We start from the raw sequence: 14,839 nt of genomic DNA on the forward strand, positions 1-14,839 counted from the left end.
GCCGTCTGGTGGTTCTCTCGTTAGTATCTATCTACAACTGGGTGAGAAAAGGAGGAGACTCTTACCTAGCGTCAGCAGAGAGTCGTCCGGTGGTTCTCTGCCGAGCTAGGTAAGGGCGGGGAGCAGCTACGTGTAGGGTGGAGCATGAGGTCGTGACAGGGGATGTGATACTCTTGTGAAGTGCGTGCAGGGCGCGGGCTTTACAAACAGTTGCCCCTGGACCAATACAATTACTGTGTGTGCTAGAGCTTGTGAAAACTATCATTGGGTTAGGGCTGTTTCACCCCTGGGAATTGAGATAACACATTATCCAGGGGTGAAGTGCTATATAAGCATATTATCCAGGAGCGGAGCACCGTACAGAATCTGCTTCATGGCAATAACGCACTATCCTGGAAAATTATCATTACATTATCTGTTTCAGGATGCAAAAAAAATATGCACACAATTATGTTACGGGCGCGTCAGGAAATCACAAATTACGGATAGCAGTAACGTTGCTGGGCGGCAACTGAAACCATTGCGTTACTGAGATAACATGGATAACGTAGGGTAACGTAATTACCCAGTGTTGCCTACAGTAGCAGTGACTTATCAACAAGACCGCCAAGAGTCTCGCTCCCGCCAATCAAGCAACTTTGTCGAAGAATGGGCCGCTCAAATTGATAAAATTAATAATAAAGCAATTACCCGGTCAACCAAAAATGAAGCTCAGTACCACGAGCGGAATCTCCACCCAGGTGAATTGGTCTTACGCCAGTTCGAAAATTGTCCTACTTTAGGTTACGGTCTCTAAACGGCTTTATTCACAAGTCTACGACCAATGGTGATTGCCTTAAGAGATATTGCAGGGAAACAAAAAAGTTATTCATTAACCTCAACGTCGCTAAAGCAACTGGAACCCTCTCCGGGCAAAACAAAGCCCAAAGACAATCACGCGGCCAACTGCCCATCGCCTAAGTCAAGCTCGGAGGCTTGAAACTCGGAGGGGATGATGTGAAGCCCCCGCTTTCAGTTATAGGAACTCTCCCTATCCACCGGCTAAGGTAGTAACCTTGACCCTTTCTTCCCTAACTTACCGGACCACTCTCGGTCCTTGGATCTCACCGTGCCGTTTCCTTTCCTTGCCTCATGTGTGCCGCTCTTGGCAAGGATACTCTAATTCCTCTGTTTGCCGCTCTCTGTCAGCCACTGAAACAATTGTCCATGTGTCTACAATGATAGTTACAAATCATGTAACCCAATGGCTAAAGGCTGCCTTAATAGTGACCTAGATCTTGTGTAAGATCCTGTGTTCAAGTCCTCCTGTTGTCTTATAATATTACTTTTGTTGCAATCATTAGTTTATATGTACTAAACTACATGATTTCACACTTATTATGTATTTACCTTGATTGAGAATAATACTGTACTAATGGAGTATATCTCTCTATGGATTTACCATACATAGAGAGATTACATAATTATTCATGTAATCCCTCCTCTGAATTCCGTGGACCTCTTCCCCCTCCTTGGAGTTAAGGATCCCTCTGGGGCCTTGACTCGAAGGAGGATCAGGTCCCTGTAATATAAAAGGGGGGGATCTTTCCTCTGGAGAGATCTTTCCCCCCAAGATTATTACACATACAAACCCGTTGACCTTACTTAAACTAAAGTGAGTGGGGTTTCCTAGTAATCTACTAACCTTATATTTCCTTTACAGTTTCCCTTTTCCTTCGAGTATTCTCCTAGGTACAGGTCTTCATACCTGTATCCTAGAAGAACAGAGTTTCCGTAAACCTGTTTTGAGCAACGGCGCTTGGCTAGAGTAATCGCCGCGTCCCCTTACTTACGTAAGGGTGCTAGTCCCTCCGCCTTTGGCGTCTAGTTGGACTTTATTCCACTGGCCTTCTGGCTATAGTGTGACCCATAAGACATCTGGCCGCTTCTTAGCCCCTGCAGATTGTTGAAAACCCTATCATCTCCGCGTCACCGAAGAGACCGGAGCTGACACTCTCGGCCTATCACATATATATTGCCAGCCTTTCGCGGCATCCTTGTAGATGCTCTGCACCTTGTTTCTCTTATCCCTGTATATTAGCTGACTTCATCCGAGCCGGACTTCTCCAAGTCTGGCCTTACGTACATAGCTTATTGTTACGACGAGCCCATCTGATGGACTCGTCCCTCTCTTTGTCTTGTCCCCTTCTCTTGATCTCTCTAGAGCGCTACCCTATTCTCCCTGGTCTATAAATAGACCCTCTTCCCCCTGCAATGTATTGCCAGCTTAGTTCACTTGTATCTTTCCCACACCTGAAACCGTCAAGCAATCACAAGTTGTCTGTTTTTGTTGAGATGAACTGGGACTGAAGCAGCAAGCAGGAGCGGAGTGAGTGCGTTAGAAAGGATGAGGAAAAACCTTTCCAACTGCTTGCAACTTCAGGTTTAAGTAGCCGAGTGAAATGAGATACAAGTGTCACAGAATGTGACATGAGAGATGAGCACACAGATTGAAGCAGACAACAAAATGAGCAACCTCAACACCCCCCCTTGCTGAAAATCTGAGAAGAGGAGAAAAAACAAAGTGGGAGAAGAAAAAGAACACTAGATTATTCCAAACATATGCCGGTGTTTTTCCAGAAGAACCCGCGGAAGAGGTTTCGTCAGCATGTCTGCAAGCATATCGTGGGTTGAGACGTGGAAGATTTTGATTTTGGCGTCTTTCACACACTCGCGCACAAAATGATAGCGAGCGTCGATATGTTTTGTACGAGAATGGTGTTCCGGATTGTTGGCCAAGGCTTCAGCGCCTTCGTTATCGACATGGAGGGGTAGAGCCTCTTGAGGGCGGAGGCGGAGTTCTGTGAGGACGTTCCGAAGCCAAAGGCCTTCTTTGCAGGAGTCTGACAACGCCTTGTATTCAGCCTCGGTGCTGGATAGAGAGACAGTGTCCTGTTTCCGGGATTTCCAGGATATGGCTCCATCGCCAATTCTGTAGGTGTATGCGGAAGTTGAGCGACGGTCTTCACAATCCTCGGCCCAGTCGGAGTCGGAGAAACCACTGCAAGAGAGAGAACCTCCTAGACGAAGGCTTAGATGTTTCGTGGACACTAGATAGTTCAGAATGCGGATAGCTGCAGCCCAGTGTGCGGCGGAGGGATTTATGAGGAATTGTGACAATTTGTTGACCGCGAAAGAGATGTCCGGTCTGGTGCATTGAGCGACCCACAGGAGGGAGCCAATGAGTTGATTGTACGGCCCGGGGGAGGGAAGTTCATCAGGCCCACGCTTACGGAGATCTTTGAAGAAGGAGTCGGTGGGGGTAGACACGGATAAGGAAGGTCCAGAAAGGAAACAGGGAATAAGGTCTTCGATGTAATGAGTCTGAGACATGAAAAGGAGACGTTTTTCGATGTCGCGCGTGATTTTGATGGAGAGGAAGTGGTGAAGTTCCTCATCAGCTCCAATTTTGAATCTACGCCCAAGAGAGGCTATGAGGGAAGAGACATAGGAAGGTTCTCCAACCACGGTGAGATCATCCACATGTACAGTGACCGCACTGATGAGTTTATTCTTTTCAAGCCGAAAGTAGAGAGTGGGGTCGTATTTGGATTGAAGGAGGCCGAGATCAAGGAGAGCTGAGTGAAGCTCCTGATTCCACTGTCGAGGAGATTGTTTCAGACCGTAGAGAGACCGCGTGACCTCGCAGACGTAGTCAGGATGGATGGAATCCTCAAAACCGGTAGGTTGTTCCATGTACACCGGTTCGTCTAGATGACCGTTTAAGAATGCCGTTTTGAAATCCACTTGTCGTCCTGCCCATTTGCGGACTGCGAGAAGACTACAGATAAGGCGAAGAGTTTCCATGCGGAGAGTCGGAGAGAAAACCTCATTGTAGTCCATCCCGCGAACCTGAGAGTAGCCCATGGCAACAAGTTGGGCTTTTAGTTTGAGAATGGATTTGTCTGGTCGGCGTTTGACCTTAAAAACCCATTTGGACTTTATTATCTTGCGCTTGTACGGGCGGGGAACAAGCCTCCAGGTCTCCATCCCTAGGAGAGAGGAGAATTCGTCATTTGCAGCCTTAAGCCATCGTTCCTTGTTTGGGGAGCGTTGGAGTTGACGCCAAGTTTTCGGAGTATCCAGATCTCTGGGGGAGACTGCGGCCTTGGACCAGTGACCCAATCGATCAGGAGCTTTTCTTGAGCGGTTTGACCGGCGGACTGGCGGCATAGGGGCAGGCGGAGAGGGAGACGGAGGAAGGGAAACAGCTGCAGCAGGCGGAGGGGGAGACGGAGGAAGGGGAACAGCTGCAGCAGGCGGGGGCGATGGCGACCTGTGGGCAGGTGAAGGTGAGCGACCCTCTTGGAGGGGAGGCGAAGAGGGAGGCGGAAGAGGACGAAGGAAAGGCGATGGGGGAGAAGTTGGCGAGGAGGCATGCTTACCAGGAACCACTCGAGAAGGAGGCGAAGAGTGACGTGAGTGATCCGCCGGAGGTGGCTCAGGAGGTGCGTGGATGGACGCCAATAGTCTCCTGTCGAAACGGGGCTGGAGAGGAATGTTAAGGGGAGGATCAAAGATGGATGGACGGGAGGTGGGTGTTTGCGACTGCGGGAGCGGACGAGGAGTGGGTACCAATGGGAGCGGAGGAGAGACCGAGGCGAGTGGAGGAGAAGGCACGATGGGGTTAGGCGGCGATGGGGATGGCGCAGGAGGAGACGGATCCCGTGGAGGAGAGCTGACTGGAGGAGTCGGGGGAGGACGAGACGGCCAGGGTAGTTCAATGGTGATTGAAGGTGACGGACCAACAGTGCGATGGTCATAGGGGAAAGTAGAATCATCAAAAAGAACATCTCGTGTCTTAACTACTCGCCTGTTTTGGAGATCCCAAACTCGGAAACCGTTACCATTGGAGATGTAGGAGAGAAAAAGTGCCGCCCGGCCCTTGGGATCGAGTTTCTTTCTGTCCGCTTTGGGGACTTTGTACCAGACCAGGCATCCAAACGGATGAAGATCTTGAAGGGAGACCGATTCCTTTCCTAGAATGGAGTATGGGGAAAGGAAACCGGAGGGAGTAGAGAGAGGGATTGAATTGAAGGAATAGAGAATGTGTCGAAGGGCATCCACCCAAAAGGATTTTGGAAGTTTGGACCCCAGAAGAAGGCAACGAATGAGGTTTCCCAAAGTCCTGTTGGCCCTCTCTGCCACGCCATTCAACTCAGGAGAGTGGGGAGGGCCGGGTTCGTGTTTGATACCCGCGTCCAGAAGAAAATTCTCAAAGGCTTTTGAAAGGTACTCCCCGCCATTGTCCGAGCGGAGAGATTGAATACGGTAGCGTCCATCTTTCTCAAAAAACGCCTTAAAGATTTTAAAGCAATGAAAAACCTCACTTTTGCATTTCATTGGCATAACGGAAATTGATTTAGAACAGTCGTCTATAAATGTGACAAAGTATTTGTAGCCTTCGCGAGAGGAGGTTTCAAAAGAGCCCACGTCTGAGTGAATCAGCTCGCCAGGAGTCGGAGAGCGGTACGGGGAACGAGAAGTGAAAGGGGAGCGGTGCATTTTTGACTGGATGCAGATATGGCACTGCTGGACGTCGATCTCATTCATTTGAGTCGGATGGATGTTGTGTATCCGGAGGAGTTTCTTCAGGGACTTTAGGCCTATGTGGGAAAGCCGAAGATGGTAGCCAAAAAGAGAATTGTCAGTGTGTCGTCCAGGGACCACAGAAGCGGAGCTGGACGTCACCTCGCCGGATGGGAGATAAAAGAGATTCCCTTTTTGGTATCCTTGACCGACTATGGTGCCGGAGACTTCAAAGTCCTTCGCATCGTAGATATCGCAGGAGTTAGGAGTAAAAACCAGACGAAGGGATTCGTCGCACATGCCCGCAACGGATAGAAGGGGTTCGTGGAGATCCGGAACTACCAGTGTTTTGATAGATTTGGAGATGTCGAGTGGAAGGGATGCTTGGCCTTTGTGGGTGGCGGAGACAACGGAGTTGTCGGCGAGGCGGACCAGAATGGAGGTTGTCTTGAGATGAGACACATGGTCGGCGGTGGGGGTCATGCTCATGGAGCAGCCCGAATCAATATTCGCATCGATTGATGCTTGGAAGGAGGAGATGGAGGGAACGAATTCGGATACGATCCCGGCATACTCTGAGCCGGCGGAGTCGGATTCTCTATCAGAGTCACTGCCCAGCTTGACGACTGTGGTGAGCCCTGCTTTGGCAGCCGGTTTGGGTGATCCACGGTCTGGACCTGCGGAGGTGCGTTTTTGGGAGTTGTCCCTAGAGGAGTTTTTACCGGAGTCCGAGTGGCGACCAGAGGTATTGCTGGTACGGCGGCCTTGTTGATGCTCTTCTAGGACCCGTGCTGCGGTTTTACAGATTGAGAGATCGTGGCCTTTGATTTTGCAGAAAGTGCAGAAAAGAGAATCATTGAAGGGTGTTCTGGCCTTGCCGCTCGATGAGGTTTTAGCGACGGAGGCGGAGATAGAATGATCCTCCTCGTCACGAGACTTTCGACGGAGGGATTCGGCTTTGAGTGCCGAGACAATGCGAGAGGATGTGATTGACTCCTCGCTCATCATGGAAGAGACACAGTGTAACCAATCGACCGGGAGAGAGCCGAGGAGAGCAGCCGAATGGATATCGTCAGTCGTTAGAGGCTTTTTCTCCGTGATGAGAGAGTTGAGATTCTCTGCGCAGAGTGCGAGCTCCTTGATGTGGCTGTCGACATCGTCTCCAGTCATTCGAAGTGTAACGAGTTTACGAAGCCAGTACATACGGCCTCCGGCGATGGAATCGAGGTGGGCTTTTTGAAGAGAGTCCCACATGCCCTTGGCATCAGTACCAAAAGCTCGGATAAGACAAAGGTTGTCTTGGTGGACCGTGCGGGCAATGAAAGAGCAAACATCGGCATTGTCGGTAGCCCATTTGGCCGTGCGTTCTTTGGGTTTTACCGGCTCCAATAGGTAGGCAAGTTTTACCGAGGTAAGGTGAACGGTGACGACAAAACTCCAGCTGAGGTAATTGGAGCCCGGTTCAGGTGGGGTGAGCTGGGGAATACCGGCAACTTTAAGCGAGGAAGACGATTCGGAGTTGTCCGGGACAGCAGAGTCTGCCATGGTTGAAATGGTCTGGAAGGTGGTTGATCCTTAAGATGGTTTAACACACTTTGTTCGAAAACGAAGTTCGAAGTCCTGTGAGATCCTTGCGCTTTCAGGTGCAACTGGTGCTCATAACCTGTTGAGATGAACTGGGACTGAAGCAGCAAGCAGGAGCGGAGTGAGTGCGTTAGAAAGGATGAGGAAAAACCTTTCCAACTGCTTGCAACTTCAGGTTTAAGTAGCCGAGTGAAATGAGATACAAGTGTCACAGAATGTGACATGAGAGATGAGCACACAGATTGAAGCAGACAACGAAATGAGCAACCTCAACAGTTTTAGAAAAGCACAACAGGGGTTGGAGCCGTTTATGGTAGTAAGCATATTGGGTATAGAAACCGGAGATGAGGGTGATTTGATCGGTGGATTCTTGCCATTTGTTCATTGTATGTTGATGCCCGGAATTGAATGCCTTTGAAAAGGAACAAAAGAACCGCGTAGTGTGCGACGGAATGTCAAGGACCTGCTAACTATCAAACAAAAGATTTGTGTGCTGTGTGTTGAAATGCCGTTGGCCCGCGCGCATCATGAATACAATAGAGAGGTGAGAATCGTGAATATAAATAGGTGCGTCGCCGCCGCCTTTGATTTGATCATTTTAGTCACAGGGCCGGCGGAGGCGACGCATCTAATTATATTCGCGATTAATCATTTGAGTCGCAGGGCCCTGAGAGGTATTGACTGGCTTTGCCATAATATTCGTCCTCTCAGGTTGGTCCTTTATTATACGGACCTACTTCGCGCACTGCGAAAAACTCTTTGCGCACTGTGGGGGTCGTTGTCTCAACGTCCCGCCCCCAGTGCGCGCTTCCGCCACGGCTCTTTGCGCACTGTGCATTCCCCCGAAAAAACGGCTTACTTTTCTGGATATATTTTTCGATGAGTCAATAGAACGAACTTTTATGATCCCCCTAAAGAATAATCAAGTCATTCAGGGGTCTCCTTGAGCCTAGAGAAAATTGACATGAAAAAATCATATTTGAACACGGCAGGGACCTGTAATACCGCTTCCTGTGCCCCATTAGCCCCAAAAATTTCACAGTATCATGGTACATGTGCAAATTCATGACCTGATAATTTTCAGAATTTTCACCAGCTTTCCCTTAGCCCAAATAGGTATTGCGTTTATTATTTTGCCTATATGTATAACTTTTTTGTTACACACACCAAAGGCACAAAATATTGAGAGCACAGAGAACTATGCTTCAAATTAATTCCCTGAAATTCCTAGCAATAGTGTGTCATTATAAAATGAGATATAAGGGGTGCGCAGCAGGCTTAGGAGGAAAATTACTGCTAACTGTATAGCTTTTTTTTTCGGACTTACTTCGCGCACTGCAAAAAACTCTTCGCGCAGTCCCAAACACTTTGCGCACTGCGGGTGAAATACACAACTTTTTCAAGATTTTTTTTGACCAATCAATAGAAAGCCCTTTAATTGGTCTCTCTGAATTTTTTGGGAGTTTTTTGAAGCATTCTTCCACGTTCAAAAAAATCATAAAAAACCAGAACAAAGGTATGATGTGGGGGCCTAAAAAACAAGGTTCCTATAGCCCAAAAATTCCAAATCATTTATTGGGTAATGAAATATATAAAAACAGCTCTTTTGGAAATTTTTAGCTAATTTGTGGAAGGATAAGGGTCCGAAAAATGAGGATATTTTAGAGGCAATGTGCTATCATGTGGTGAAATTTCCTCATTTTGCATACCCTTATTTTTGCACAAAGTGGCTCAAAAGTATCAAAGTAGCTGTTCTTATATATTTCATTACTCAATAAATGATTTGGAATTTTTGGGCTATAGGAACCTTGTTTTTTAGGCCCCCACATCCTACCTTTGTTCTGGTTTTTTATGATTTTTTTTTAACGTGGAAGAATGCTTCAAAAAACTCCCAAAAAATTCAGAGAGACCAATTAAAGGGCGTTCTATTGATTGGTCAAAAAAAAATCTTGAAAAAGTTGTGTATTTCACCCGCAGTGCGCGAAGTGTTTGGGACTGCGCGCACTGTGCAGTGCGCAAAGAGTTTTTTGCAGTGCGCGAAGTAAGTCCGTTTTTTTTACGCACCCAAACAGTCCCAAAATTTCAGAAATGTTTTCATTGTGGATATTCTCCCCGCCATAAATTTCTTGGCAATAGTGTGTCATGATAACATGAGATATAAGGGGTGCGCGGCGGGCTTAGGAGGAAAATGGCTGCTACATGTATAGATTTTTTGTTACACACTGAAACAGTCTGAAATTTTCAGGAATGTTTCCATTTTGCATATTCTCCGCGCCATAAAGCTCTTAGCAATAGTGTGTCATTAAAACATGAGATAAGTTAGCAGTCATTTTCCTACTAAGCCCGCTGCGCACCCCTTATATCTCATGTTATCATGACACACTATTGCCAAGAAATTTATGGCGCGGAGAATATCCACAATGAAAACATTTCTGAAATTTTGGGACTGTTTGGGTGTGTAACAAAAAAGCTATACAGTTAACAGTAATTTTCCTACTAAGCCTGGCGCGCACCCCTTATATCTCTGGGAAAAATTCTGAAAATTATCAGGTCATGAATTTGCACATGTGCCATGATAATGTGTAAGTTTTGGGGCTACTGGGGCACAGGAAGCGATATTACAGGTCCCTGCCGCGTTAAAATATGATTTTTTCATGTCAATTTTCTCTAGGCTCAAGGAGACCCCTAAATGACTTGATTATTTTTTAGGGGGATCATAAAAAGCCAATTTATTGATTCATCAAAAAATATCTCAAGAAATGCAAGCCGTTTTTTTGGCGGAAAATGCACTGCGCGAAGAGCCGTGGCAGAAGCGCGCACTGGGGGCTGGACGTCGAGACAACGACCCCCACAGTGCGCAAAGGGTTTTCCGCAGTGCGCGAAGTAAGTCCGTTAAAATATGATTATTTCATCTCAATTTTCTTTAGGCTCAAGGAGACCACCAAACGACTTGATTATATTTTGGGGGGGTCATAAAGGTTGTTCTGTCGACTCATTGAAAAAATATCTCCAGAAAAGTAAGCCGTTTTTTTGGGGGAATGCACAGTGCGCAAAGAGCCGTGGCGAAAGCGCGCACTGGGGGCGGGACTTCAAGAAGACAACCCCCACAGTGCGCAAAGAGTTTTTTGCAGTGCGCGAAGTAGGTCCATTATTATATTAAAAATCACAAGGGGAAATGCTGCGCAAAAAAAGTACTTGCTGACGTAATTAATGATTTTTAATTAATTGTTTTGACATTGCGCACTAGGTGAATACCAAGCTTAAGACAGCCTCTAGAGCCCCGCAGGGTCTGTCTCACAGAGAGGCTTGCCCCCAAGCGCCGAAATTTGGTGTGGAAGCTGACGGGCCTTAGAGCATTCACATTGGTTGGGTTAAATTGCCGGGTTAAGGCGAGTTAACCCAACCAAACCTGATTGGCCACTTGCATTGCTTCCGGGTTAACATCGGGTTAACAAACCAGAAGTTTGATTTCAGGTTTGTGGTCGCTAAATTTAGCAACTGCTAACCTGAAATCAAACCTCTGGTTTGCTAGTCCAGGTTTGATTCAGGGGAAATTCAAATCATCTCCAACTTCGTCAACACCCACCAGTGCCACCAGCACAATGACTAAACCAAAGCGGACTCGCACAAGCAACTTCACCCCCATCAAAGATGAACAACTGGCCCGCAGCTGCAATGGTGGGCCGCTACACTACATGTAGTACGTAGTTCAGCGCAGTGTAGCGGATCTAAACTACAAATGACAGGGTCTTCCGTTAGCGGGCAGTGATTGCCCGCTAGTCTACTGCTAACAGGCACCCCTTGAAACTACAGGGCCTCTATCGCCGCTATCATCACTAGCAGTGCTATTCAACCGCTAAAAAAGCTGATAGCGCTGTTAGCGCCCGTTAGCGTAGCGTAGTGGCCTGTAGCCGGCGCTACAACTAACGGCAATGTGTCAGGAACTACACAACGCTAAACTAGTGGATAGCGCACGCTACTGATAGTTTAGCGTAGCGGCCCACCGTTGGTACCTGGATTGAGATCTTGAAGGACATTATAACCAATAAATTGCAGACCATTGGATCCTTCTGGGTACAAGTACAAGAAACATTCAAAGGCCTCTCAGGCACACATAAGGAGGTTGTCACTTTAACGAATTGGTATGTTTTTTAGTTGCATGTCTGTCTTCTGACTTCATACCTCAAAATGAGTTGAAATGATCTGATTTTATTTTTATTTTTTTCTATTTGGGTGGGACTTGCTTTGAAAATCAACCATGAAGTTTTCAGCCCATTACAACAAGTTCATAGACCACCCTCCCTCTGGATCTGCCCCTGCCAACTATGTGAAGATAGCTAAAAAGGCCTACTACGAGGAAACACAAAAGGTCTTTTTGTATGACACAGCTTGGTTGATTCTGTACCCGCATGAGAAGTAGAGGGACACCAGCAGTATCCGGAAAAAGAAAACTCAGCCAACTCCAAACACTGCGGAAAGCACTCCACAGACCTCCAATTCCACGCAATTGCCACACCCCTTGATTGAAGAGACCAGTAACCTCCCAAACCAAGAGAGTGGACCAACTGGGTTCATCCAATTGGAATCAAAAGTGCTAAACGCAAAGAAGCAGAGCTTGAAATTGCCCACAAGAAGGTTAAGCTTCTTGAAAAGAACTTGGTCGAGGGCTATAAACAAATTGCCCAGTTTGATTGAGCCAATCAACTCCAAGAAGAGACAAATCGCATTCAGCAGGAGCACGCGGACGGCTTACATGTGCAAATCAAGATGTCCATCATGGAGAAGGACCTCAGTAAGCTCGACGAATTTGCTCAAGAATACTACCTTGAAAAAAAGAAAGAGATCATTCAAGACATGCAAAGAAACGAAGCTGACAATCAAGCTCGACAGGATGCTGCCAATCAAGCTCAATCAATGTCGCAAGCCAATCAAAAAGCATACAAAGAAGATAACAAAGACAAATATGATGAAGATGAAGACACTTTACCTTCCCCATCTTCTTTTTTTCCTGTATCAGATCCAACTCTTGACCCCAGCTTGGATTTCTTGTAGTTTCTTTCTTATCTGGCCCTGCGGCATTAACTTCACTGAGCCCGGCGCATAGTGGCCAGCGTAAGCAAAGAATAAGTCCCTCTGGAGTGTATTGCGAAGTACTCCTGTGCTGTTATCTTCACTAAGCCGCCAGTGTAAACAAAGAATAATTTTCTCTGGAGTATATTGTGAAGTGTCCCTGTGCCGTTATCTTCACTCAGCGGCTGGCACATAGCGGCCGGCGTAATAAAGTTTTCCCTGGAGTGTGTTGCAAAGTGTGAGCGGGCAATCTCATGTCTTACTCCCAATCTGAGGTTACATTGGGAGAAACTGAAGCATCAAAGTGAAAAAGAAAAAAAGGTATTGCTAGATGGAAAATAGAAAATGTATATAATCTATTCCATGGCACTGCTGTCTGTATGTTTGGCATCATTGTCTGAATCCTCATTGGAATCATTTGAATCATAATCAATCTCTTTGTCGTTTGAATCATCAATCCTTTGCTCTCTTATAAACCACGCCGTAACCATTGCACGTTGACAAGGTCTTCGATCAAGTATGAATGTTGCAGTCGAGATTGAACATCCATTCTTCGGAAGTTGATTTAGTTGCTTGTGAGTGGTGGCTGATTTGGTTCTGGAGGTATCACTCGAGTATTGTAAGGAATATTAGTTGGAGGAGCAAAGGAGCAATCATTCCATTCGTCTATGAGCATATTATGTAGGATAATACAGCACATTATAAAATGTGAGCCTGAGTCTCTTATGTGACTACAGGACACAGAGAAAAGGAGGGGGAATTTTTTGGATTTCTTGGGATGAAAAATACAAACAATGAGAGAGAAAGAAAGAGAGAAAGAGAGAAGATCAGGACTAGACTTTAAGTCTTTTAAATATGATCTGGGCTATTCTCAACCTGGAAAAGTTGGATACCAGCTGTGCAAGGCCAAGAGAGTGCAACAGCCTCCACTCACAGCAAGGAAACATTGGTGGGATTCAGAATTAGGGTTACTACTCTGCTCTGATTTTATAGGTCTTAATCAGAGACAACCTTTTGATCTTTGATGATTGAAAGAGTTAAAGAAAAGAAGAAAAAATCAAGAGCAACAGAGTTTAACTCTGGATAAGCAAGGTTCAGTTAAAGAGTTTACTTACGGTCAATATCCTAGGTGCCTGTGACGGTAGGTATACTGGGAGCGTGGTAATCTCTTTGGTGGTGATCCTGGGTTATCTGGGGTGTGGTTCTGGTGTGCTGAAGTCTGCAGATCCTCCTCAGGCAAGGGGGATCCTGGCTTTGAAATTTTTTGCAGTTTGCTTCTGTAATTACATATGTACATGTGGTTTGGAGCGCCTGGTAGCGTGACACGTCACAACTGAGCATGCGCGCCACAACTCAAGAACTCAGGGAAGGAGTAGAGTTACAAAGAATTGGTAGGTTGTAACTAGGGTTAAAATTGCATGAGGAAACAGAATATGAAGTCAAAACAAGGATCTTTCTTAACATGAAAAAGATATGAAGTAATTCATATATGTAAAAAGTAGAAAAAGGCAGACTTTAGGTCAGCTGTGTTGACTCTAAGGCTGACAAAATCTTTTGACCTCAGAAGGTTTCACAGACACTTTCAACCCCGGTCTTCCCTGGTTGTCCCCGCAGAGTATGCCAATCAGACTGAGAACAAAGAAGTATAATGGTTGCCTTGTATCCAATGCTCTTTGCCCTCTCCAATGGAAATCTTTCACCCTCATCCAACACCAATTCTGTGCCCATAAAAAACAACAAATTCATGATGGACTAGGAGATATATCCATATCCAACCAAACAGGTATGTTTTTGTCTCATTGATTTTGTGCCTAATTTTTTCATTGATTTTCCACTCTTTCCATGTCTCTTCAGATCCAGCACCAGCCCCATCGACCAACTCTACCGGCACTACCCGCAAGAAATCTCAAAAAGAGAAACAAAACAACCAAGCAATGAAGTGTAAAAGGATGAACACAAGAACAAGCATAACAAATCAGCTCATTACCAGGAGCACGAGGATATTGAGCTGTGTAAAGCCTGGATAGCCATAAGCAAAAACTCACAAATTGGTACCAATCAAAGTGCTGAGACGTTTTGGGATCAAGTCCACAAGATCTATACCAAATCAATCTCTGAGTCTGATCCAAGTCAAACTGCGAAGAGCTTGAAGAACAGATGGGCAGGCCTTCAGAAAAATATCAGCAAGTTTTGAGGATTTGTGGTCCAAGTTGAGAACTTGAATCAGAGCGGAGCCTCCCTGGAAGACAACTTGAACATGGCTCTCTAACTCTTTGCTCAAGATCAAGTAGGTAAATCTTTTACTCACCTGCAATGCTACAACATACTTGTCAAGTGTCCCAAATGGCACAACTACTTTTGCCAGAAGATGTCGACTCCACAATCCCAATCCAAAAATCGATCCCAAAGCCCAAGCCCCAATGGGCCTCAACCAAGGTCCAAACCTGTTGGAACAACCGTCAATGACAAGTCAATCTCCACTAGTTGTGTCAGCCTACGTGATGCCAAGGATATTATCCTTCTAGCTACACGTGGTGCAAAGCAAGAAATTAGAGTTGTAAACCTCTAAGACAAAGGTAAAAGGGCTAATTCCAATGTAAATGTTGGGAATTATGGC

At 46.2% G+C, this 14,839-nt stretch overlaps 1 protein-coding gene across 1 annotated transcript; it reads left to right on the forward strand.

The window, feature by feature from the left end:
• Positions 1-11,919: 11,919 nt before the first annotated feature.
• On the forward strand, positions 11,920-14,167 carry PtA15_13A294 (uncharacterized protein; the record flags this gene model as incomplete). The annotated part of the gene is made up of 2 exons (XM_053162477.1): positions 11,920-12,068; positions 14,077-14,167. The coding sequence occupies 2 exons, from the start codon at positions 11,920-11,922 to the stop codon at positions 14,165-14,167; spliced, it is 240 nt and encodes a 79-aa protein (XP_053026449.1).
• Positions 14,168-14,839: the final 672 nt, after the last annotated feature.

The sequence above is a fragment of the Puccinia triticina genome, chromosome 13A, assembly GCF_026914185.1.
Source record: "Puccinia triticina chromosome 13A, complete sequence".
In the NCBI taxonomy this organism is placed as follows: Eukaryota; Fungi; Basidiomycota; class Pucciniomycetes; order Pucciniales; family Pucciniaceae; genus Puccinia; species Puccinia triticina.